Source organism: Glossina fuscipes, unplaced genomic scaffold (genome assembly GCF_014805625.2).
Source record: "Glossina fuscipes isolate IAEA_lab_2018 unplaced genomic scaffold, Yale_Gfus_2 2, whole genome shotgun sequence".
NCBI classification, from domain to species: Eukaryota; Metazoa; Arthropoda; class Insecta; order Diptera; family Glossinidae; genus Glossina; species Glossina fuscipes.
Window position 1 is genome coordinate 16,168,605 of NW_023998416.1, and position 24,652 is coordinate 16,193,256.

A 24,652-nucleotide genomic window follows, 5' to 3' on the forward strand; every position below is an offset into this window, starting at 1 on the left:
CTGTGGCCGCGTTCATTTTGTTTTTCAATTTTTACAATCACAGCAAATTTACCCAAAAACTGACAAGCGGATGGATGGATGGACGGATATGGGTATCGACCGATGTAAATGAGAAATCGGAATTTTATTCTGGAGTCGGTTTATGGCAAACACTCGATATCTGGTAAACACTATACACGATGTAATAAAGTATGCATTTTTATACCTTACATCATCTGTGATATAAGGGTACTTTATGTAAAAGCATATGTATGCAACACACAGTAGGACTTGAAATAGATCCACCTTTTATTATACCAATTGATTCAGAGTCACTTTCTGAATCGATCTAAGTATGTCTACTCGTCTGTCCATATTGTATTTTTATATCCTACTCGCAAATATTTAAAAAACTTTGGTGGACTATCCGCTACTTCCCTTATAAGGCCTTATTTTACAAAATCGTTACATAAATAACGTACATATTTAAGGGTGGACCGTATCACAATATTTTATCCCAATACTTACTGTTGAATGAAAAACTTTCCATCGTAAAATTACTGCCGCATAACCTATTCAAATTTCGATTGGGTTTACTGGATATCGAGAACCCAACAACATTCATGCATATCTATGCAACATCAACAATGTTTGCGCGTTATGCGATATATTTTTGTATTCCGCGAAAAGAAGGGCAATTGCGTCTTAAACATTTCCGAAACAACAACTTTCCGGAAAGAGAGATTTAAGAGATTTGCTTTTTTCAATTACCAGTGGGTAGAACACGTGTTCCTAAAGTGCAGTGAAAAAAAAATCGTTTCGCCACACATGTTTCGCCATTAAAATCACAAGTTTCTTTCGGAGTATTAGGTAACTTTCTGAGAGAGCGCAAAAGGCTGTTTTCATATTTTTGAAGTGTTTGATCAAAATCTTTGCTAGAAGTCAACGTACACTCATGAGATATCGGCAAAAAAATGTTGCGAAATAAATACAAAATTTCAGTTTATTACATAAGCTTTAGCTTTATTCTTATAATTTAGTTTGAATGTATGCCATTAACGTTCTTGTGCAATCACTTTATATCCGTTTATATATAACTCTTAATATTTAATTATTAAATTATCTTAACAGCTAAGAAGCGCGCTAGAAAGTAATTGCTATTATGTCTGAATTGTAGGCATCGTTAACTAATGCTAACGAGAACGAATCGGCCAAGTTAACGTTACAGTGAAAATTGTAAACGAGAAAAAGCATTAAATATCAAATATCAATTAAATTCAAAATCAATCTCAATTAGCAACAAAAACTTCAAAGTAAAAGCTTTTTCTGTTTTTTTTTTTGATCATTTTTCATCGAGTTATTTAAAAAAAAGGAAAAAAAAACAATTGTAGTATTCATCTTGTTCATTTTGTTTTTTTTTTTTTTTATGTTTTCGCTGTAGTATGTAAAATTTTTGATTTTAAGGCACATTATATATATAAAATGGGGAGGAATGAATTGTTATATTATATAAGCCTTCTTTCTTATGTCGTGGACTTGTATTGCATTCCGTATGCGTGTTTTACATCTTTTCTTCAGATGCAATAATGCTTCGAATTGTGCTTTTAGTTGCTGTAGTTATCTTAAATAATTCCAATTGATTTAAATCTAGAATTTCTTGATTACATTTCTTGTGTTTTTTTTGTGATTTTGTTTTTTATTTTTATTTTTTTTTTTTGCTAAAATTTTACAAATAAAGGAATTGTTAGCAAAACGTTTGCAACAAGTTAACCGATTTTGCATTTCACCTGAATATTTAAATTCGTCACGATATTATTGTGATTGTATTATTGTAGTAATAACTAACCCTGGTACGTACAACTAATTAAGTAAACATTACTCTTTGCCAAAAACAACAAGTAAGAAAATTATATTCGGCCGTGACCGAATCTTTTACACACACCACTTTTTCTCTATAATATTGAGTTGGGGTGGCTGATGTTTTCCGACTTTTATATAGGCACTGTAAAATATATGTGAAAATATCCTCGACTTAATCCGGTATAGTAGTGGGCAATTAGGAGATTTCTCGGTTTTGAAAATCAAAATGTTCTTAGTTTCACACGTTGCACGATAAACATGCATTTTACTCGATTTCGCCCATTTTCAATTTCAAGTTGCCTGTAAGAGCAGTCATTATACGACGCACAGATGGACATATTTAAATCGCTTAGAATTTGACATTGATCAAGGGTATGATCTCTGTAAAGCTTCGATAAAATAAACATACCCTCATCATTCGTTGGTGGTGTATATGCATGGTTAAAAACTAAAAAAAAAAAAAATATTAAAGAACCTCCATAAAAACCTCGCAACGCTCACTCTTTAAGATCTCAAGTAAGAAAAGTACAAAAAAAACAAACCAAGCTTATCTTCAATGTATGATAAATACATCTTTTATATCGATCATGAGAGCTCACCAATCGGGGCGTTTTGCAGCCACAAATCATGTATAAAATTATACAAATTATCACTAACGGATACCTGCGATATTGCGAACTAAATTCAATAATGTTTAATTTATTATAACAACGGCATTCAGACTAACCTTGTAAGGAGTGGGATTCAGAGTGCGTTTATGATCATTCCTAAGGGTTTTCAGGGACTTTTGTACTTTTTCTCGGACCAGCTCCAATGTAGGTAACTTTTGAGTAATTTTACCGTTTTGCCAGTAAATCTTATATAAAGGCTCTACACGACTGGGAATGACGTAGGCACGCTTAGACTCCTGGAAAGGATGACGACACAAAACCTTTTGTCCAACTTCTGGCGGTGTTTCCGATACTTTTTGCAGTAAATCAATCAAGGCATGACCATCAGAACTGTAAAGTCTGCAAAAGAAAGCAGATTTTGAATTGTGATAGAACAAAATTGTACAAAATTTTGGCCCGAAAAGGAGTACATAAAAGCGAGAGTGTTCGCTTTTCTTTTCATTCACACACGCTACTCTTCCAACTATTGAAGAAAGCAGGCACAAAATGCTCTCAAAATGAAATCCAGTGCTGCCGAAGAAAACGAGCCGGTGACTAAAAGATTAGAGATCATTTTTCTTTCAAAGTGACTCCGTCTTATTTTTGAAAGATTACTATAGCACATTACTTCGAAGTAAGTGAATCATATTCGACTGTGAGCATATGTATGGCATATTTATACAAACCACCTTTCTTCAAAAAAAGGACGACTAAGAGTTGAACTTCGGTCTATTATATTGAGTGGGCTTGACGTATTTTTTCTATTTTTCTTAAGGTACTGTAAGGTTATTCATAGAACGGAAGTGGAAATTGACACCACCATATCTATTTATGAGTAACGACCAAAAAACGACATTTTTTTATGCTTTCGAAAATAGAGGTGATCTTAGGCTACGGTGTACTGTGTATGTTTCCTTCGACCTATTTGACCCACTTTTAACACTAACCAACAGATACGAGCTTCCAGTATTTCTGTCAAATTTCAAATCGATAGCTTCTTTTTTGGAGAAGGACCAAGAGAATGTTTACCGCAGTGATTATTGCACAAATGGATTGACTGGTAGAAGGATTTGCTTAAATCGATTCAGAATGAAGAATGGAGGTTTTGCACACCACTAGTTATATCGTTCATATTATTCATTGGCTATTGATAAACCATCTAACTGAAAGAGATTATCAAAGCATCATCAAAATTTCAAATGCAAAACCACGAATCATATAAAGTTATCGGTACGGACTAGAGATATGGGTAAATGATTTCTTTAAGTCGAATTACCTGACCTTTAAGTTTGATAGGGGGAAGGCTCCCCGTATAGAAGAATGTAACTAAAGGCTTGAAAGGCTTTTGATTCTAAACTTAGCTAATTTCTGAATCCTTTAACCGCTAAGACTAAAAGATACTAAATTTGATCTTCTGAGTATAATTTTAAGATCTTTATCATGATTTCAGAAAAACAAAGTGTACAATATCGATTCAGCTATTCGCGATGATCGCGAAAACTTTTTGCTGCTCTCGGTTTTCCATATATTCCCGAATTGTAAACATAAAACAAATGCAATGTATCCTCTCTGTTGCAGAGGATGTGCAAGTATTAGACCAGTATCTACCTGTAAGCATTTTTATGACCGGGCATAGTGACCTTTTCCACGTCTTGACTTAGTTTAATACGTGGCTGGCCGTTAATTTCCACCAATTTATAAACGCATCCTAACGCTGGCTGCCGTTGACAAGTTACTAAAAAGAGAATACACGTAAATATGTAAATACAATTATACAATTTATAGATATTATAATACTTACCTAAGTGAGTGCCAATGCCGAAGCAATCAATTTTATGTCCCTGCTCGTTTAGGCTTAGTATTGTCTCTTCATTGATGTCATTGGAGGCCACTATGGTAAGTTTATTAAACCATTGCACCTTGAAACGTTCGGCTACTCTTTCAAACGTCTCACGAGCGAGACAGGACAGATATGCCAAATCACCCGAATCGATACGTATACCAACCGCCTGATAGCCCAAATCGTTTAGTGCCAAAGCGACAGCACAAAAGTTCAGCAGACCACTTCTATATGTGTACAAATAAGAAATATTTTCAAAAGGAATTCATTCCCTCGTGCGTAAAGAAGATAATTTTTTGTAATTTCAACAACAACAAAATTGCATCGCTAACTGTTGTGTTGGGGTGTAAGTTAAAATCATTACTCTTAAAAAATGGAGAAAAATCTTTAAAAAAAAGAAAAAAAAAAGAAAAAATCGAAATAATTTTAGAAAAACTAAAAATTATACCGATCGTTCCACTAGTTTAAAAAGTTAAGATTAAATTGAAATATGAAATGTGTTGAAGCCTTTGCCTTCGCTTTTGCTTGCTAAACTCAAGTAATGCATATGTTAAGCTTCACATTGAAATTATGTTTAATTATACGCAGGCATATCACTTATTTTCGCTTTTTACTTGTAAAGCCATGCAGTGTTATCTCTCGGATCCTTTGATTGATAGTCGTATGAAGTTATTTATGAAATTTCCAAATAATATGAGAAATATTTAACATTTAGCAGGCGATAATTGAACGTAACAATGGATCTATTAACAATGATTGAAATTGAAATTTTTGTGAGTATAACACACGCACATACACAATTTAGCATTTTACCATTTGAACAAACAAAACTTGCTTTCTAGTACGAATGTGTTTTTTCTTTTTTTTTTTTGTTTTTCTTTTTTATTATTTTTTTTTTTTTGTTTAGATGTACATACCTCTGTCGAAACTGTGCCGGGAAGTCATTTTTTTTTTCGTTTGTTAAAAAAGTGTTCGTAAATTAATTTTTGTATTTTATTTTTTGGATTAAAAAAGAAAATTAATCTTTTAATTCATATTAAAGCAAACAAAGATAAATAACGGGAGAAAAATTATTCACTTGAAAACGCACAATAAAAATATAATGAAAAAAAGAAAGAATGGAAGAAAGACATATTTTTTTTTTTTTTTTTTTTTTTTTTTTTTGTTAGAGATAAGCTAAACAAAATAGCATAATTAGCCATAAGGCGAATCTTGATTGTCGACAATCTTACGAGGGTATTATTATTACAAATCGACATTTTCTTCCTTATTTTAAAAGCCCTTCCTTCCGATTGTTAGTTTCTTTCTGTTCAAATCACGTCCTTTTTCAGTAAGGTTTGTGTAAACTAAAACGCGTAAGTCAAGCATCTTTGTTCCAACTACAGTCAGATTGCAGACAGACGGATGGGCAGACTAGATTATATAGACTTAAAAGTCTTACACGTTGCCTTTAGTATGCCAAATAACAATTAGTATATCAGCGTCTTTTGAATGCAGATGAAAAATAGGAAAAATATGCAAATTAGAATTTAAAGAAATTTCCCCAAGAACACATACAGTAAAGCCGATGAACATGTAGTGAAGACTATGGTTATGATATCATGGAAAATGTTCTGGAACAGTATTCGAAGGTGGGAGGTATTGTTATTCATGAACTTGGGAGTTATAGTACATTAGTATTATCTATGCTATGGTTATGCGTACTATGACAGATGTACCGTTTTTGCTATAATAGGAGAAAGTCTTTTTCGATTTTAGCAGCTTCTCTTTCAACTTCAAATACAATACTTCAAATATTGCCAGGTTTTTGCAGAATTTACACAATAATATATATTGGTACATAACCAACATGGACCGTATTGCGCGTAAGTTTAGAAAGTACAAAATACGAAAGATATTGCAAGAGAAGTGTCGAAATGTGAACAAAAGTGAACCAGTTTCCAAGATTCTTATATTAGCGTTCAGATTTTTATACATTACATCGCATGTGGCGCAAGAATGTATTAAGTGTATGCGGATATGTTTGACAACAAGAAGGACTTGAGATAAAATCACCTTTTAAGTTCGTCTCTCCGCCTGCTTGTCTGGCTATCTTGCCTTCATGTCTTCAACCTATAGGCAGCAATTTTTAATATATGTTAATGAAATTTAGCACACTGTTTTGGCCCAGGTACGAACGTTGTTGAAAATGGTTCGGGTGGGACCACTTGCCATATAGCGCCTTATTTTAAAAAGTCGTTATATGACGAGACCCAGTCCTGACCTAGCAATTGATGAAAAGTAATAATAAGTCGACCAATTTACACTTTGTTCGTTAGTCATCAGATCGTTATCATGCGAGATTAGTTTTCCCTCAGCGTTTCTCCAAACAAACATAGCATACGAAACGATTCGTATCGAATCAGCATATAAGGCCTTATTTTGAAATCTCGATATATGGGCAACTGCAGAGTGATGTAGGATATTTAATGGCGGGCCATGGCCTACTATCGTGTTCTCGCTTGTGTTTGTTTAAAGTCCAGTTGACATAAGAATATCGATTTCAGAAAATCATTTACGCCAATCACTGATTTCTGCGAAATTTAATTATTCGAACGGATTCTAGTGCACCTATTTAGGTCATTTCAGTCCACTTCACTTCACTTCACTTCACTTCATTTCTCTTTCGTTCTTGAATACATTTGGTATTGTATATTTCGACTCACTCTTCTATCATCAAACAGCATACATTTTAATATCATTTCTAAAGTAAACTTCTCTTTTATCGAAATCTACATCCCCTTGCGACACATACGTATGTGTGCATCAATGCGAAAGGTGAACAATTGAAAATCTTCTGAAAATGTTTGGATAGGCGAGTGTACTTCTCGTATGGATAAAGAACGAAACGATTGAAGAAAGTTTAATAATTGCGCTCGAGAATGCTACACATACACGCATGTTGAGCTGAGAGTTTAAGAAAGAAAATCCTTGGATCGACGCATATAAGTTCTGTTGGTGTCGTATTCGCTGTTTATTTTATGCATTGAAATCGTGTGGTCGCTTCAAAGTTATTTATAACAAGTTTCCGACTTACAAACCGATATCGAACCTTAAAAATTTGAAAAGAAAAGACTTATTATCGGAAATGTTTAAGTGTTTAAAAAATAATTTTTTCACTTTGTTAGTAATTTATAGAAATTCATTGGAAATGGCACCTACCTATCATATAATGCGAACAAAAGTAAGAGTAAATGATTTTAAAGCGAGTCATTCATTATATTCAAAGTAAAATAAATAATAAAATAATTCACTTAAATAAGAGAAAATCAATTAATTTCTTTTTCGTTTTTTGCAACAATCACAGAACATTCAACTCGATAAGCCCATGCAAAAAATAATTTAAAATTAAATAATGTATTTGAAAGCTTATGAAAATAATTATTAATTTAAAAAAATTTTGAAGCAATTTTTTACCTGAATGACTTCTCGGTTTTTTTGCACAGATTGGACAGAGATCGTTGTGATAATTGTGACATGCATGCATGGTATTTACTATCATGAGGTTGAGCATTATTGTTGTTCATATTTTGATCATTTTTATTAGTATCATTTTCCGTTGAAGTGGATACAGCATTATTAATATTATCTATATTTCCATTTGGATGAACAGTCCAACCATTAGTCATATTAATACCAGCACTAGTAGTAGTGATTGGCAGTTTTGTTTCATTTATATCAGTCGATCGTTTATCGCTTAAATTTTTAGCATTGCTTTTGCTAATAACTGCTTTAGTGACAGTTTTTGCTGTAATATTATTACTGTTTGTACTTTTAGCAGGGCTGTAGAAATACATAACCGTTTATCATTATATCAATATTTGGTAAACATATACATATACATCTATATTGGCGAGACGATAAACTTTTATTTATTTATTCATTTTTTTTTTTTTATCTAAATAATCAACACTAACTAGGTTAGAGTGCAATTTTATATATTTATGAACATTTCCATTTAATGCAATAATAATTTTGGAAGAGAATATTTGGCTTTTGTTTGTGATTTTTGTTCCGAGAGAATTTGCCTATAAGCTAAAATACCTCTTGACATCATACGTATCGACTAAAGCCATAAATCCATCAGGAAACGCTATAGCATAAGACACCATAGCAGCCAATTCGCCCTCTGACGACTCTTCCATTGATACGTTTAAAACTGTAGATAATTTTTGTCGATACTTAATGGCTAATTCCAGTAAATCGCCGGTAACGCCTGCTAGTGTGAAAATAAAACACAGAAAAAGAAAAAATCTTGTAGATTTTACTTTAGGATTAAAATTCTTTCAAACATACCGGTTAGTTTATGTTTTAAGAGACGTGCCTTTAATTCTTCTATACCAGAGAAAGAGGTAATGTAAGCATGTGCATGTGTGCCTTTTACGGGTATATTGAACAGTTTGCCGGCCAGAACGTTAGAGGTACCATCGAAACCACCTGAAATTTAAAAAGAATAAGAAGAACTAAGTGGGCGAATTTCTAACGCCCAGATCGCCTTGTCTCGAAAAGACGCACAGCAAGATAAAAATTAAAAAGCAAAGAGGAAAGCAACTAAAAACACTATAGTTGCCCATCATTAGATACCCTACACTATCTTACACTCATTCGTATAACGATCTTTCCAAATTACACGTTAAATGGCAAGTGGTCGAACCATTTCCAATAGAGTTAGTTCTTAGGCCAAGATATATTTGTGTACCAAATTTCATGAAAATATCTCAAAAAATAAGTTTAAATAGGTTAAACATGAAAAAATCGGAATGTCTGACGGACAGACTGATAGGCCGGCAGACAAGGGTAGATCGATTCGCAACTCCTGTCAATATAGTAAAAAGTGGATGTATCTCAAGCTCTTCTGCAAGTTACGCGTATTCGCGCAAGCTTAATATACCGTTGTACCACAAATTGTGTAAGACATAAAAAGAATGAAATTTTGATGCTCCTATAATATTAAATGAACGCAGCAAAGCTTTCCCGTTTTTGTACATATGTCGGAAAATATACCCGAATATTTAGCTTATGTGCTATGAGCAAAACGCCCAATTTTTTTTTTTTTTTGGTTTTAAAAACAAAGATATTCTTGGTTTACATTGTGCTCCCCTAACCATCCATATCTGTCATTGTAAATTTTTATGCAGAATTCCACTGCGGGAAAAATGATTACTACAAACTTCCTGCAGACAGACAGACGAACGTGCTTAAATCGATTCAGCTTTTGTTATTGATTAATAATATATACACTTTAGAGGGTCTCATAGGGTCTCTTAAGCTATCTCTCTCTTCAAATTATTGCCGTGACTGGACACTAAAACTCCTAACGCAAAAAATCCAAGAAATTAACTGCCAGCTATACAAATATTTCAAGAAGGAAGTAAAATATGTTTTATTCAACGTTTACATCCCCAGCTATAGAATTTTGCAATACTTCCGAATAGCGGAATCCATTTCGAGAAAACCCATGCTTCGTTCACAGTAAACCATTCGTCACACATTTTTTCGGAAGTGTTGTTCCGAAAGCCGTTGTGAAAACGATGCAAGTTGTTAACCAGAACAGATTAATTTACCATGACAAGTTCTGATTATTTTTCGGTCATTACTACGTTTAAATTGATCGTTTGCTTGTTGTCGTATACCTTGCAGTAATAATAGCTTAGCCAAACTTCTTCGACTTATAAAAAATCACAAAGCAGTAAGATGCTCATTCATTTCTCGTCGTGGCTATAGAATGCAAAAAGAACTTCCTCCTTTTCATATCTTTGAAGTAGCATTTCACACCTAAATTTTCATTTCCCAAATTTATCTTCAACGCGTGCACATTGTTCAACGCAAATTTTCACAAGAAAACGTGGAATATTCGCCGACTTTTTTAGAATAAATAAGAAAAACACTGCGGCCCGAATGCGAATTAGAGAAGTTAGGAAGAGCTCACTTGCACGTGTGCAAGTTCTAGGTTCTAAATTTACGATTTTCAAACAATTTATTACACTATATAATTGGAAGGAGATACCTCTCGACACTCTTGCCCTAGTTTTGAAACTCTATTTCAGAAAATATAACTATTTTTTATTTATATTTTTTATTAAGTATGAGAGAACTAAGGCAAATAGAAAACTTAATATCCTTTTTTCCTTTAGCCAGGATTTTGTGTTCACCACATGAAACCAATACTTAAAAATTGATCGTGAAGCCAATCTTACACTGATTTTTTAGATGCCTCTGACGGATATTTATGTCAATTCGTAGGTCAATGCTATTATAGATTATCAAAGATTTGGTGGTTTACTGATGGGTACATGTGGATCAATGCATATCGTGTCAGAAGAAGTTCCTACCCGCCTTATTTTGCGCTTATGTGCCATACAATGTACACCTTCACTGCTTAATACTATCATCAAAAGTGGCATTTCCTGCCATAATAAAAACGAGGGAAAAATCCTATTCGGCATCAATTGAAGTTCCTTAATACCATCACTAGTTTGTGTTGAAACGAAGAAAAAAACTTAAATGATTTATTAAAGATGGATTTTATATTCGAGATGGCCCGCAAGATATTATTATTAGTCGAACTATTTGTATTAGTTCGATGCAACAACATGTAAGCATCAATTGTTTGCAAAAATTCTTAGTAAAATGCCTAAGTTCGCATTTTTCGTAGACAATGCATCGGTGTACAATCTCTTCTTATAAGTAAAAGAAGCTGTCCTAAGATTTTTTGCAGGATAAGACGGCAGTGACCACGGCCTAGTGGCTGTGTGCCTAAACGATAAATGTTATGCTTTTACCTGAACTGAGCGGTCAGTAAACTATGTCGGAAGTAAATTTTTACCGCACTTAAAGTTAGAATACCCACGAACGCTGACTCGGTAATCTCAATTCCTTACCTACTCGGCTACTCATGCGAAATCCTACCAGTTGTTATTCGAACTGTGTAATGAAACAATTGCAACAATCGCGGAGCAATATTTTGAAGTCCTTTCAAGCAATGACATGTAATTATTTAACTGAAAATCCTTACAGAGAGAAGAATAAATATATTTTGATTCATAAATTTATGCAGTTTTATTATTGATAGAAAAAGTCCTGGGTAAGCTTTTATGACCAACCCCTTGTCACCTTTTATAGCAGATAGAGAAAATCGTAATTATATTTTTCATCTTTACGAACCGATTGCAACCGATATATCCTATTGCATTCATATTTCTTCTTGGCTTAAGCCAATTATTAAACTGCACCTATACAAAATATTGGCAATGAAGGAAGCAAGAAAACGTTCATTTTTGGCGACTGGCAGGCAGAGAATTGGCAAACTAAAAATTAGTTTTGCATTTTTTTTTATTTTTTACTAACGACCCTAAAAATGTTATATTTCTTAATCATTATATATATATTGGAGAAATTTGATTGACTGGCCCGGTTTCAAGCTACTGCTCATCCGCATAAGAAGTCGATTGAGTTAAATAACTTAGTAATTAGAGGCACATTAAAAGTTTTTTTGAATATGTTTCATGTGCGTATGACTGTGTATGTGTATGGTTGGGGAATTCCATATTTTTGTTTTCGTGGAGTTGATAACTACTGTTGCAAGAAGAGGTTAATTTACGACGTGTTAGCTGCTTCACAACCAAAAACACTTTTGCGCAATCATTAAACGAACGAACGAACGAACGAAGCAGAAGTAAAATACAAAACCTGGCACCGACAAGCACAAAAAACTTTATTTAAACTTATTTTGTACACATATGTAAAGCTTACGTATTTTTATGTCGAGAAATATGCTTACACATGTACATACACATATAACAAGTGCCGATAAGAGTTGAAGCAAATGTTTCGTCAGAGAATTTTAAAGCAATGGTACGTTCCAACACCCTCATATCAGTCTGTTATTTTACCCACTGCTGAATATTTCAGATATACTAGTTATGTTATTCATTTTGCGACACTTAAAAAGAACATAACAACAAAATTAATATAATCTTTATTGTCAGCCTGAGATGTTAAACTACGATGAAAATCGAGTAGCGAAAGTTTGATAAAATTTTTCTGCTATTCGTTGACATTCATTTTCTTCAAGAATTTAGATATAGTACGTGAGTTTCGATACTATCCATAATATTCCATAAATTTTAATGACACTTGGAACGCGAGACATAAAATATATAGCTAACAACAAGTAAAAACGCTATAGTGGGATGCTGCCCGCCATTAAATACCCTATACTACTTCGCTTAGTACAGTTATTCATAGGACGACTTTTCTTAGTAACGTCTTAGATTGGAAGTGGTGGGAGAAGTAGTCCGATCCAAATAATTCTCAATTCTTTTGTTTGCTCTTGAGCCAAAAGGTGTCGGTACATGAAGTCTCATCAAAATATCTCGATAAGTGCGACATAATAAAACAGGACGGACAAATAAGCCCAGATCGATCCAGAAAGTGAGCCTGAATACAAAATTACAAAGTATAACACACCTTTGCACCACAAATAATATAGCATATAAGAAGGTCTTGGATAAAAAAACGTTTTTATTATTTCAAAAATTCGCCTAAAAATCGGTTACAAAGACGTCTAAATAATAGTACGCAATGGTGCGGCTCGGAAAATATAGCTTCGAGAAAAATGCAATTAAAACGTTAAGTAATGGCAGCTGTTACCAATTGCAAGTAGGAACTTTATTGGACTTTAAAGCTAGATAAGCAATTAGACTTTATATATATATAATTTATTATTATTATTATTATTATTATTATTATTATTAATTTCGCCAGAGAAATAAATTCTAAGACTAAACTCTTAAAAGCACTAGCATCTAAGGCTATCGGCTTTTATTATTAAAAACTCTACCGCACTTGAGATTCGAACCCACGACCATTGACTTGCTAGTCGAGATTCCTCGGCTTCGGCTACTCAGGCGGATATATATATATATATATAATTTAAGATGATAAAATGCAAAAAAAAACAAGTAAGAAAGTTATATTCGGGTGGGGCCGAATCTCGTATACCCACCACCACTAAGACTGTGCTTTTATATTTTATTATAAAAAGGTAAATGAAATAAAATGAAATGTATGTTTCAAGCTTTTACTTCACTAAAAGGTGTACTTAGCAAAAAAAATTAATCCACTACGTCGTGACGTCTACCATAATTAATACAGAACTAACATACTTAGCTTGTCTCATTCTACTGTGATGAAAAAATGAATCCCCTAAGACACTAAGTGTCCATCACAATTAAGTTGAAACTAACCAACTTAACTTTTCGCATTCTACTCTCCAAGTTCTTTTATTTGATACCCATGTCTCTGGTATTATTAAGAGAAAACTAATCCATCAGGTCGCCCTGTCTACCATATTTTTTTAGAATTAACCCCAGACAATATGTCTTCATTTGAAACAAAACAGTTTTAAACAATCCGCCTTTCTTGTCTTAGGATAAAGAAGCATTTTATGTTCAATTCGGCTTGGCCGATTTTTTCCATTTTTGGACGTAAAGAGCAGGGTGTTTTGTAAAGTAAATGTGGAAATTATTAGGCTTACACACACGGACAAAAACTCACAAATTTTTTTAAAAAAAACATTTTTGCGACCAGGGGAGTGCCAACAACAAACGCCGCCCAGACATACAGACGGACAGACATGGCTTAATCAATTCAGAATTTTACGCTAATCAACAATATATATACTGTATAGGGTGTTTGAAGCTCCCTTTTGGGTGTTGCATATATTAGGAAAAAAAAAAAAAATTATGATCCATCCTTCAGTGATGGGTATAAAAAGGTACAAGGTTGTATAACCACTTAAATGACGCAACAACAAAAATGGAAAGGTATTAAATCAGTCAGTATTCAAGCATATAAATGTCGTGAGTTGCACTTAATGAAGAGTATGATCAAATAAATAAATAATAATGACCTTATTTAATATCCTGTCTATCTGTCAATCATCAGAAACACGTGTTTTATTTCATAATCACGAAAGAGGAACAAAAAAAAAAGAATACTAATAGATAAACGCCAATGACTTTAACACTCACCTGTATAGGAATATTTTGACGCAGAAAGGCCACCGTCTGGTCCTTGAGCCCGTCTTAGGCCAAATTCTAATAGATTTACATGTTTACCAGCAACCATGCGATAACGTGCTGCATTTGTAGCCATTAAACTGAAAATCGATAAGAACCTTTTTAAATACTACACGAATGCTTAAAATTTATATATGTGCCAAGTTTTCCAATACTGATACCATCTAAAAGAATAACAAAGAAAAAGGCTATCATTCCGTTTTCAGAAATAAAGAAATAATGAAAGAGATACTACTCAAAACATACACGACCCTTGATTGACAACAATTTATTTTGTTAACTCGCTGAGATGATTCCCACGAGTAAAAGAGACGAAAGGACAAACTTGTCCTTAAAAGCAAAGTTTTCATAATCGTTATCTAATTAATAAGTAGCAACTTTGCTTCTTTGACTTGAAGGGCAGCGATACATTTTTAAAGGCAGAAGGCTCCGCTTTAAAATAATTTTTTAATCGATCGAATCGAACGAGCAGGATATCAAGAAAAGCAATAATAGGTGATTTTTTACATCATATCCGTCCACCAGTCCATGCGACAAAACATGTCTATGATACGTTCGTTGCGCGCAAGTAGAAAGTTCTAAGCCATGCGACTTAGTCACCAGAATTGCCTCCGGCCGATTACTACTTCTTCGCATTGATAGGATACGCACTTGCTTAGCAGCGCTGAACTTCTTGCGAAAATGCCCGAAAATGTGCGGAAATGCCTGGATGAATGATTTGTCTCAAAAGAGCAACATTTGTGTCTTTCAAGTGGAATCCGCAAATTGTCGAACAGATGGGAAAGTGTATTGCCAGCAACGAGAGATAACTGGAATAAAATATTTGCTATCATTTTCATACAGCGAAGGTGCATTTTCTGTAGAACAATTCTGATTTCATATTGACACAGTCAACGAACGTCTTTGGTCTTTGATCTTGGTATAAAAACTTTCAACTGGATAAAATCGATCCTCACTGCTCGAAAATCAATTGAACCATATTTGTCCATAAAGACGTCTAGTGCAGATAGGACGGAGCGTATATAAACGATTTTTGTGAGATTTCATGAGATATTTCGATTTCCAAACTCTTTTATTTGATAATAATATAAAAAAAAAAAAAAAAAATGCGAAACTTATCATATTTGAAATAGATATGAAAGCAAGTTTTAGATTGTGAAGCACTGCGCTGAGTACGCCTAACTACTTATCGTTTAAATATCGCCTTGATATATTTTTAACAATTTCTGGCATAAGTTCGCAAAAATTTGGTGAAAATTTTCAAGATTTATCGTAAGTAAAAGTAAGCATATCAACTCACCTAGCATAATTAACTAAAGTTAATAGAGTTGTCTCCAACAATTGTGCTATAATCAAAGGACCTTCTACTTTAATGATAGGCACTCTGGGAAAAGCCACTGTACCCTCATCAATGGCGTGTAAGGTAACATCTTTAGCAGTCAAATCACCCAAATAATCAAAAAATTCATTTTCTGTGCCTTCTGGCAATGTTCGTCGCAAATATTCAATATCTGGAATAAGAGAAAAGAAGTTTCTTTTCTTCCATACTATTAGTTCAATTTGATATTAAACTCACCGCTTTCGGAATAATGAAAACTCTCTAAAAATCTTAAGCATTCATCTAAACCAGCGAATATTGTAAATTCTCCATGGAATGGATTTGAACGAAAAAACAAATCAAACACCGAATGATCATCAGTTTTTCCGGATTTCCAATAAGCATAGGCCATTGTTATTTGATATAAATCTAATGGGAAAGAGAGACCAAAGAAAAAATATTTAAAAGTTGATCTTTAAAAGTATTAAGCATAGATAAAGCTATTTTTATACCCATCACCGAAATATAAGGGATATGTATATTCATCTTGTCGAAACGTTTGCAACGCCCAGAAAGAAGCATCAGACACTCCAGAAAGTGTATATATTCTTTTATCAGCACCAAACAATAAATCGATTTAAGCATGTCTATCTGTCCGTCTGTGTAAGGTCCGTTTGTTTGTTAACGTTCTCTTGGCCGCAAAAATGAAGCTATCGACCTCAAATTTGGCAGTAACAGTGGAAGTTCTTGTACGCAGGTTGGTATTGAAAATGGGCCAAATCGGTCGAAGGACACGTTCACAGCACCACGTAAACGCAGAACACCTCTGTTTTTTGCTCATTACTCATAAACTGTAACAAATAAATCTACAACAATTTAAAAGCATATTCTGTAAGGAATGCTGTGTCACAAAAATAGAAATGATTGACCACGCCTTTCCAATATCATAGTGTATAAAAATTCAATTATTTTTTCAATATCTTTATAACGCGAAGAAACAAATTCTTGGTTAGTTTCAAATGTTAAATGCGTCTAAAAACATCCGCCCGCTCGTCTGTTCATCTGTCTGTTTGCGCAACTTTGTAGTATTTGTGGTAAACATTCTCCCGTTAGCGAAAATGAAGATATCGCCAATCAAGTTGCTAAAGAATTTGGAATTAATCTAAACTTTTCAAACGATAGGTCTACAACGCACACATGCGTCTGCGACAAGAAAACTTTTTATTTGAAAACAGAACAAGTCAACTGCGCCCACTCCATATTACAGGGCATGAGAATTTTGTTCATATATTTCTTTTGCCTTTTTTTGGAGCAAACGGTGATGAGTATAAAAGATTCGGTCCCGATCCAATTTAATTTTCATACTTATTTTATTTAATTCTGTTACCTACACTTTAATATCACAATACAAATGATTTAAAGGAACGATCAAATTCAAAAGCATTAAAAAGACAAAGTGGCGTCACAGGAAGTGAGGACAGGGGCCTGTTAAGCGACTATCAATATGTTTGTCTACAGAGAAAATTAAAACGATAGCAGCAGAAAACGCGAGCAGCATTTCTTGAAAAAGCGCAAATCGCTTCTTGGGGATTATCTGTTATTATACCGTTAGTATACCAATTGTGGTACAGGGTATACTAAGTTTGTGCGTACGTATGTAATATCGAAAGGAACTTGAGATACGCCCACCTTTTACTATATCAATCGATTCAGAATCATTTTCGAAATCAGTCTAAACTTGTCTGTCCATCTGTTCTTCTCACGGTAAATCGAAAGAAAAATTAGCCTTACCAAATTTGGATCAGTCAGGTCTATTTTTGAATGAAAAGTAAGCCTTTATATGGCAAAAATGTGCAATTTTTGATATTTTATGATGAAGTTTGGTTCGTAAGAGTAATTTGATACTAATCTTAACTGTATCAAATGTGAATCAAGTAGGTCCATTTTTTAGACATCATCGCATACAAGGCTTGTTATGAAATATTATATCTTATATTGAGAAAGTGAATACATTGTCTAATTTTTAATATGTTATGAAGAAAATGCTCCCAGATTTGTGTCGATGTGTGCAACACCTAGAAGGCTTCAAACAGAGCCTTGTTTACTGCACCAATCCGTTTAGAATCGTCGTCTGATTTGATTTAAGCATGTCTGTCCATGTGTACGTCTTGTATTCTTTTGTTTAACCATTAAGCCTTTTTGATGAAATGTGGTACACTGACGTGCTTTAGTGCAAGGACAAACGTTATTGAAAATGATTCGCGTCGAACTACTTTCTCAACCACTCCCTACGTAAAGCTTTATTTCGAAAATTCTTTATATGAATGATTGTAGGGTAGTGTAAGGTATTTTTTTTTTATTGCAATATGACGAATCGCTTAGGAGATGCCCACTATTTGAGCACACGGTCACAGTCAGAAGAAGAGACGGAAATAGAGAAGTGGTGGTCGCAGCAGAATGGGTGTATGTCCAATCGATAAGTGTTAGGCCTTTATTGACTCGCTGTAGTAGGTACCAAGACCAAAGACTACTCTACCGCACTTGATATTTGAACCCGCGAAAACCGGTTTGCTGGTCGCGTTTCTTAACTACTCGGCTACTCAGGCGGGTGTGATTGCGAACCCAGGCCCACTATAGTTTTTACTTGTTTAAGTTGAATGTGATCCCAATTGAAACTAATTTCAATTCTCTATTTTACATTTATTTTATTGATCACACTTAGTTGATTCTATACGAAAATTTTTTTTTTCTAAGATGCGGTTAACTAGGGGTTGCACAATCACACATTTAATATCGCTGTCTATATAATTGAATCGTGGTCTAAAGATTTACTATTAGATATCGTCATCCCTCGTGTTTGTTTGTTGTCAAAAATATTCCGTTCATAATGCATTTTCTATACGTTCAGTTACGTAAGCTACGTTGTTTTTATTTCTGTCTTGCTTAACACGGCAAGAATTTATTTTCATATAAGTATAAAAAAACTTTCAAAACATATTACAATAATTTCTAATGAATTTTTATAACTCAAATAAAATTGAACGGGTTATCCTGATTTTGGCATCACGTCAGGTATATTTGTAGCCGCAATCGGTCTTGCGGTCAGGCGAGCATATCAGAACGCCTGCCTTTATGTTGCAAGTTTCGATTATCGCATAGTTTCACAAAATGCTGAGTTAAATTTGTTATTATTATCTTGCCTGCTCGCTTTGTTCTTTGGCATGTATAAATTTTGAGAATCGTAAATATAATTTTTATATTTTATAAAAAATTTGATTTGAAAATCAGAAACGCTTTTTGTGTGCGAAAAAAGAAAAATATAGAAAAATAAATATTTTCTATCCTGTGCTTTGAAGAAATCAACGAACCCGAGCAGCAAGTAAAGCTGCTAAGTTATAATAAAAATGAATTCACAAACATTTACACTTACCGGTTAACAAAGGCTGAACAACGCCATTTTGATTCATACGACCGCGATCCATAAATTGCCCGCCTGCGTTACATCTTGTTTCACGATCGCCCATGTTTAACTGTAGTTATTTTAATGGTTGTTTTAATTTTTTAACTATGATTTTATCATTGTGTGAAAAAAGAAACAATAAAAAATATAAAGATTAAAAAACAACAACAACAACAACAATTATATTTAAAGAATTGTTATTTAACGCATGTAAATCAATAATGATGGAGTTCAGCTTTTCGCTGGCTGAGTGTAAGTAAACTGACTGAAAATCAACAGAACTCAAATTCAAGAATACCCTTTGTTCATATTCAACAAAAAAAAAAGAAATAACAAAAGACCAATTAGCTGCACTTATCACTATATAAGAATATTATTATAAGATTTTTAAAAAGATTCCTCAAGAAAAAAAGAACTTTTGTAACCAACAGTGTAACAAAACTGTAATAAAAATATTATCTGATAATGGTTTTTTCAAAACTATCTCTATTTCCATCTATCTCTATTTCATTTAATTTCCAAGTAAACAGGATGAGTCTTGAATTCGGCTGCAGACGGATAACATATGCTCTACTTTCTAATAATACAACACCTAATCACGGGATATTTTTATGTATTCATTTTTTGAAACTATCATTTATGCAAGAAATGTTCAAACGTGTGCGATAAATTGTTAGTAAAAGATGCATCTAGAAGCTCTGTATAGTGTATATACTGTCAATCAGGAAGATAATTTACTAATGCCGATGTCCGTCCATCTCCCTGTGCTCTGTTACTGTCATCAATTCTCCATGCCAAACCATAAAATAGAACGCCAAGCACAGCACGTAAGTTATTCAATCACTTCCATGGTAAAACAAAAATTTAAATATGAAAAGGTTGAATCGAAAAACACCCTCAGAATGGGTTAAACAGTGAAACATTGTCAGAATCCTAGTTTAATATATTTTGTTTCAAAGAAACATTACAAATTGTTCCGAATATCATTTAGGAATACCATAAAGCTATTTGCCAGAACTATGTCGTATTACATATAGAAAGTCCTTACAAGTATATTAGAAAGGAAAAACCAAAATTCTCATGTAACCACGTATACATGCGTGCATATTCTTTATCGGCGTAAAATTCTAAAATGCGTTGACAATTGGAACATCTATAGATTTAACAATCTCCAAGACCTTCCAGAATGAGGAAAGTAAATTAGACACTGAAAAATGTCACCTGTTGTCTTAATTTAGCATCCTGAAACAAATCTGCAAATCCCAACAACAGCGGTTTTGTTAGCTTTTAGCATACCTAGCATATGCATTCGAACTATTTAAGAATAGATATGCAACTGAGGGGAAAAAAGATTTCAATTGTAGGGCAGGATCGCTTCAAAGTGAATAAAATTTTCATATTTTTTCTTTCAAGTGATGTAATAAACAGCAATTATTAGGCTTGTTGGTTCACGAACTTCAGGAACATACGACTATGTCTGCATATTTTTAAATTCCAATTTGTATTGATAATTATTAAAAAAGTTCGTGATGACGCACATAAAGCAATAAAGAAAGAAAATAATGATAAGAAAGAAAGATTATCTATGCGTAGTTTTGAGAATGTTATACAGGGCGTCCCTAAAAATTTATGTAAAATTTGAATTTTGTGCTCTAAAGTGTTGCCAACGAAAAAATAGTCAGCTGATGGATTAAGGTTATCAAAAATGGTACGTTACGCCAAGGAACAACGAGTTCTCAGTTGATCGCTTGAAGAAACACCACATTTGTAGTATTTGGTTATCAGAAATTTCGCTAATGATTGTTGAAAAATGCATGTGAAGCGTACCATGGATTGTTGCGGAATTTAAGCTGGAGGCATCAGCAACTGCGGCTTGTTAAGCAATATCATTTAATAGTGGTAACTATAGAGACATGGTAATTGAAATTTTAATGGCTAAATTTTTAGATATGAATGTGGTTTCGACAAGACGATGCCACATGCCATACAGCCGCAATTACTACATTAATTTTTATTCATCTTGCATGAAAGTTGCACCCTGTACTTGTCCGTAAACGACTTAATATTTCCATTAAAATATTTTTGAAAAATTCGTAACAGTGTGAGAGTTAGCTACATGCACCTTTGGGCGACAGCTTAACCGTTAACGTTAACGTTAGGTTAGGTGTGCTCGCAAATGCGTAGAATGTGTTATCAAACTTGATTTGTGAACTTTAACAAATACTCTGTGTTTCAAGTTTATTTCACTTTCTTATAATCATTCTTAAAGCTGATCTGCAATTACTGACCAAGTATATATATGTGAAGTTTCACCTTTCTATTCAATTTTACGACAGCAAACACAGATGCAACAGGTAAATATTTTTCACCCACTTGGTCGACCGATCATTGCTACTTTGAAACTTGGGGCTGACCATGAGCGTTTCGATTAGACGGAAATAGAAACTATACGTTTAAAATGATCTAAATTTTACGAATTTTTGATCCATTTTAAATATACAATGTATGCAGAGAGCTGCAAATAAAAAAAAATAATCACATTTAGATGAATAAAAATCGGAAATACATTCGGAATGAACGGTATGCCTCATCACCTATGTAGGTATATTATTTACATATATTAGTTTGTTTTGAAATATTCTAAGTTGAAAATATTGTTATTTTGAAAAGCAGTTAGCACGTTATAGTCGGGCAAGGCATAGCACACATCGCTTAAATATAAGAATTTAGTGGAAATACGAATTGTGGTCAGATAAATTAAGTTTTGAATTTCCGCATTTATTCTTCCAGCTAATTTCTGATTTCTAAAACTTGGAAAATTATAAATAATTATTATATATATATATATATCTTCCAAAATAATATTACGCGGAAAGCCTTAAAACTTGTCCAATTTTCTACTTTGGACTCGTTTTCGATTCAAAAAATATCAATAAAACATAATTTGGCGAAACATTTTAAAATTCCCGGTGGGTGTACTAAAAACGTAAATGCGTCAATAGGTCTCAGATGGGTACAGAGTCCCCTAAATCAACTCAAAAAATGATTTTGAATCAATTAATATCATAATGTTGCATACACTCGTACCACACTACACTAGAATAAGGAGTCTAAGATAAAACAAATGTAAGACGAAAATTTTAAAAGAAAAAATAAATTCAAATACTTCTATCATTGAGATGCGGTGGTAATTCAACAAAATACCTAAAGAAATTTTGCATATAATTACACACAATAGCTTTGTACCGAATCAATAACTCACTCACTTTTTGTATTTTTTTTATTATTTAGATAAAAACGAGCGTTGCTTCAAATGATTATGATTCCATTCGTGTTTGCGCGAGAACTGGGTATTTTTCAGACGAATCTTCCAGTTTTACTTATTTGCTTAGTTCAGGTTGAATGAATTGCTGTTTATTTCTGTTACTTAGCAGCCAATATATCTAGACAGTCTACCTTTGATAAATTTAAAAGGCGAAAATTACTTCTCAACATTCAAATTCTTCTACCGCCACACTTCTTAATATTAGGAGAAGAGTTTCTTGAAAAGCTCATCTATTGATACATGCGTTCATTGACCTCGGTGACGTCACAAATTGCGCCAGTCGCGACAATGTAACTATAACTTTAGTTAAGCAGACGTACAATATAATGCTAGTATATTAATTTTTTTGAAGGTTACCTGAAGGTCGGCGTAGTTCCTCTACTTTATTTTTCTATTCTGTTAAAAAGTAATGTTTTGATTTAGTTTTCTATTACTACGCCTTACCGCGCACAGCCTATAATATGCATATGTATTTTCTCATTCTCTTGCATATATTACTATAGATTTATTTATCATACTTTTTTTTATTAAAGTTCTGACGTTTTTTTTTTTTTGGTTTTCTTCACTGTTTTCTGCACTTGTTGAAAATATTCGTTTACTCTTATTATTACCACTACATCTTTTCAGCTTTCTTCATTCACTATTTGTTTGGTATTAAACGATTACTGTGCTTGAACTCTTATTTAGTTCTCAAATCCATTTATTTACACTTTTTGCGAATTATTAAATATATACAAATCCACTTGTGAGATAGGAATGTTAAACTGCACAATTTACGTTCGATGTCAAATTTGTTCGAGTGAAAGCAGTTTGTGCTAAGAAGTAAATTTCGATCATAAATTTTTCCGCTCACATGTTTCAAAAAGATCTATATAATAATTTGCAAATACGGACATATAGAAATTCGCATTTGAAAGAGAACGTTTAACTATTTCCTAAGCCGTATATTTAGTTCGCCTTTTTATTTCTTCTTCTTTTTCTTCTTAAGTATTCAACGAAACAACAACAGATGATTTCCCGAGTTGGAATAAAAAGTACTTTACATGAGCCTTATAAAGTTTGCAAGTAGTTTAGAATATTGGTTAACCTTTAGATAGTTTATTCCATATATCAGCAGTCGAATCCGTTATTATTTTTTCATTTTTTGTAATATGTTTATTATAAACGTTACATATTTCTTTAATGTATTATCATTAATTTTTATTTTTTTTAAATATTTTTCTAAATAAATGAATGTGTTGTAGGTGTTTTGTTTTGTATAATCCTTTCTTTTTGAGAGTAAAATTTACTCTGCTATGTGTTGTTATGAATGCTCATTTTGAATTTTCTGAGAGTAAAATTTACTTTGCTTACTTTGCACACATCTGTCAAATGCGTTTTTCAGCGTTGCCAGCTGCGGAGATTAATAATCAAATTTATTTGCAATTAAAATTAAACTGTACCCGCTTTTCCACTAGTGGGATATCGAAATTATGAACACAGCTTTTATTGCAGTGCATCAGCAATTCAGAAAGCACTACAAAAATAATTATTTTCCTCTTTTATTTCCTAATATAAATCAATTCATTGAAGGATTAGTACACAAATCTAAGGATGATTTTCTCGCACTTGTTTCTGAACAAGAAATTAGCTTATTAAAGCAAATTTTTGCACATATATGCACACTTGTTGATATATTTTAAGAATTTTTTTATTAATTTCTTAAAAGCAAAGTGGTATCGCGGTAGTACCTGTAAAAATCATAAAATCTCCTGTTTTCGTCGCACAATACTCAGCCACAACAAACAACGCGGGCGGCTTCACGTTAACCCTTTACAAGAATGAGCAACAAGCTTTTGGCAATTTGAGAATTAGTTTAGTGCTCCAGCTAATCTTCTCGAATTACACAGACGCTTGGGTGCAATATTAAAAACTGCCTTGCAACGAGATCCTATTGTTCTTATAAAAGCAGGAAACAAAAACCACTCAATCATTGCGACTGACTTTAGCCCGACCGTTGGCTAAGGTTCTTTTCAGATTGGTTCAGAAACAATTAAAGTCCCCCTACTCAGAAAAAAAAAAACAATGATCTGTGGGGGAAGCTTTTCAAAGTGCTATTG

The 24,652-nt window shown here is 33.2% G+C and overlaps 1 protein-coding gene across 8 annotated transcripts; it reads right to left on the reverse strand.

The window, feature by feature from the left end:
- Positions 1 to 1,840: 1,840 nt before the first annotated feature.
- Positions 1,841 to 23,558, reverse strand: LOC119632996 (nicotinate phosphoribosyltransferase). 8 transcript variants are annotated; one of them, XM_038026176.1, is made up of 13 exons: positions 22,911 to 23,558; positions 22,495 to 22,853; positions 19,199 to 19,333; positions 16,027 to 16,197; positions 15,751 to 15,961; positions 14,403 to 14,530; positions 8,665 to 8,805; positions 8,413 to 8,587; positions 7,786 to 8,151; positions 4,291 to 4,556; positions 4,098 to 4,224; positions 2,567 to 2,849; positions 1,841 to 2,517 (listed from the first exon to the last, which is right to left on the reverse strand). In XM_038026176.1, exons 3-13 carry the CDS (start codon positions 19,290 to 19,292, stop codon positions 2,425 to 2,427), a joined length of 2,055 nt encoding a protein of 684 aa, XP_037882104.1. In that variant the 5' UTR covers positions 19,293 to 19,333; positions 22,495 to 22,853; positions 22,911 to 23,558; the 3' UTR covers positions 1,841 to 2,424. The 8 variants fall into 8 exon arrangements, with proteins under 8 accessions (XP_037882104.1, XP_037882102.1, XP_037882105.1 ...); XM_038026174.1 differs by lacking the exon at positions 22,495 to 22,853 and having other exon boundaries at positions 22,911 to 23,557; XM_038026177.1 differs by lacking the exon at positions 22,495 to 22,853 and having other exon boundaries at positions 8,413 to 8,584; positions 22,911 to 23,555.
- Positions 23,559 to 24,652: the final 1,094 nt, after the last annotated feature.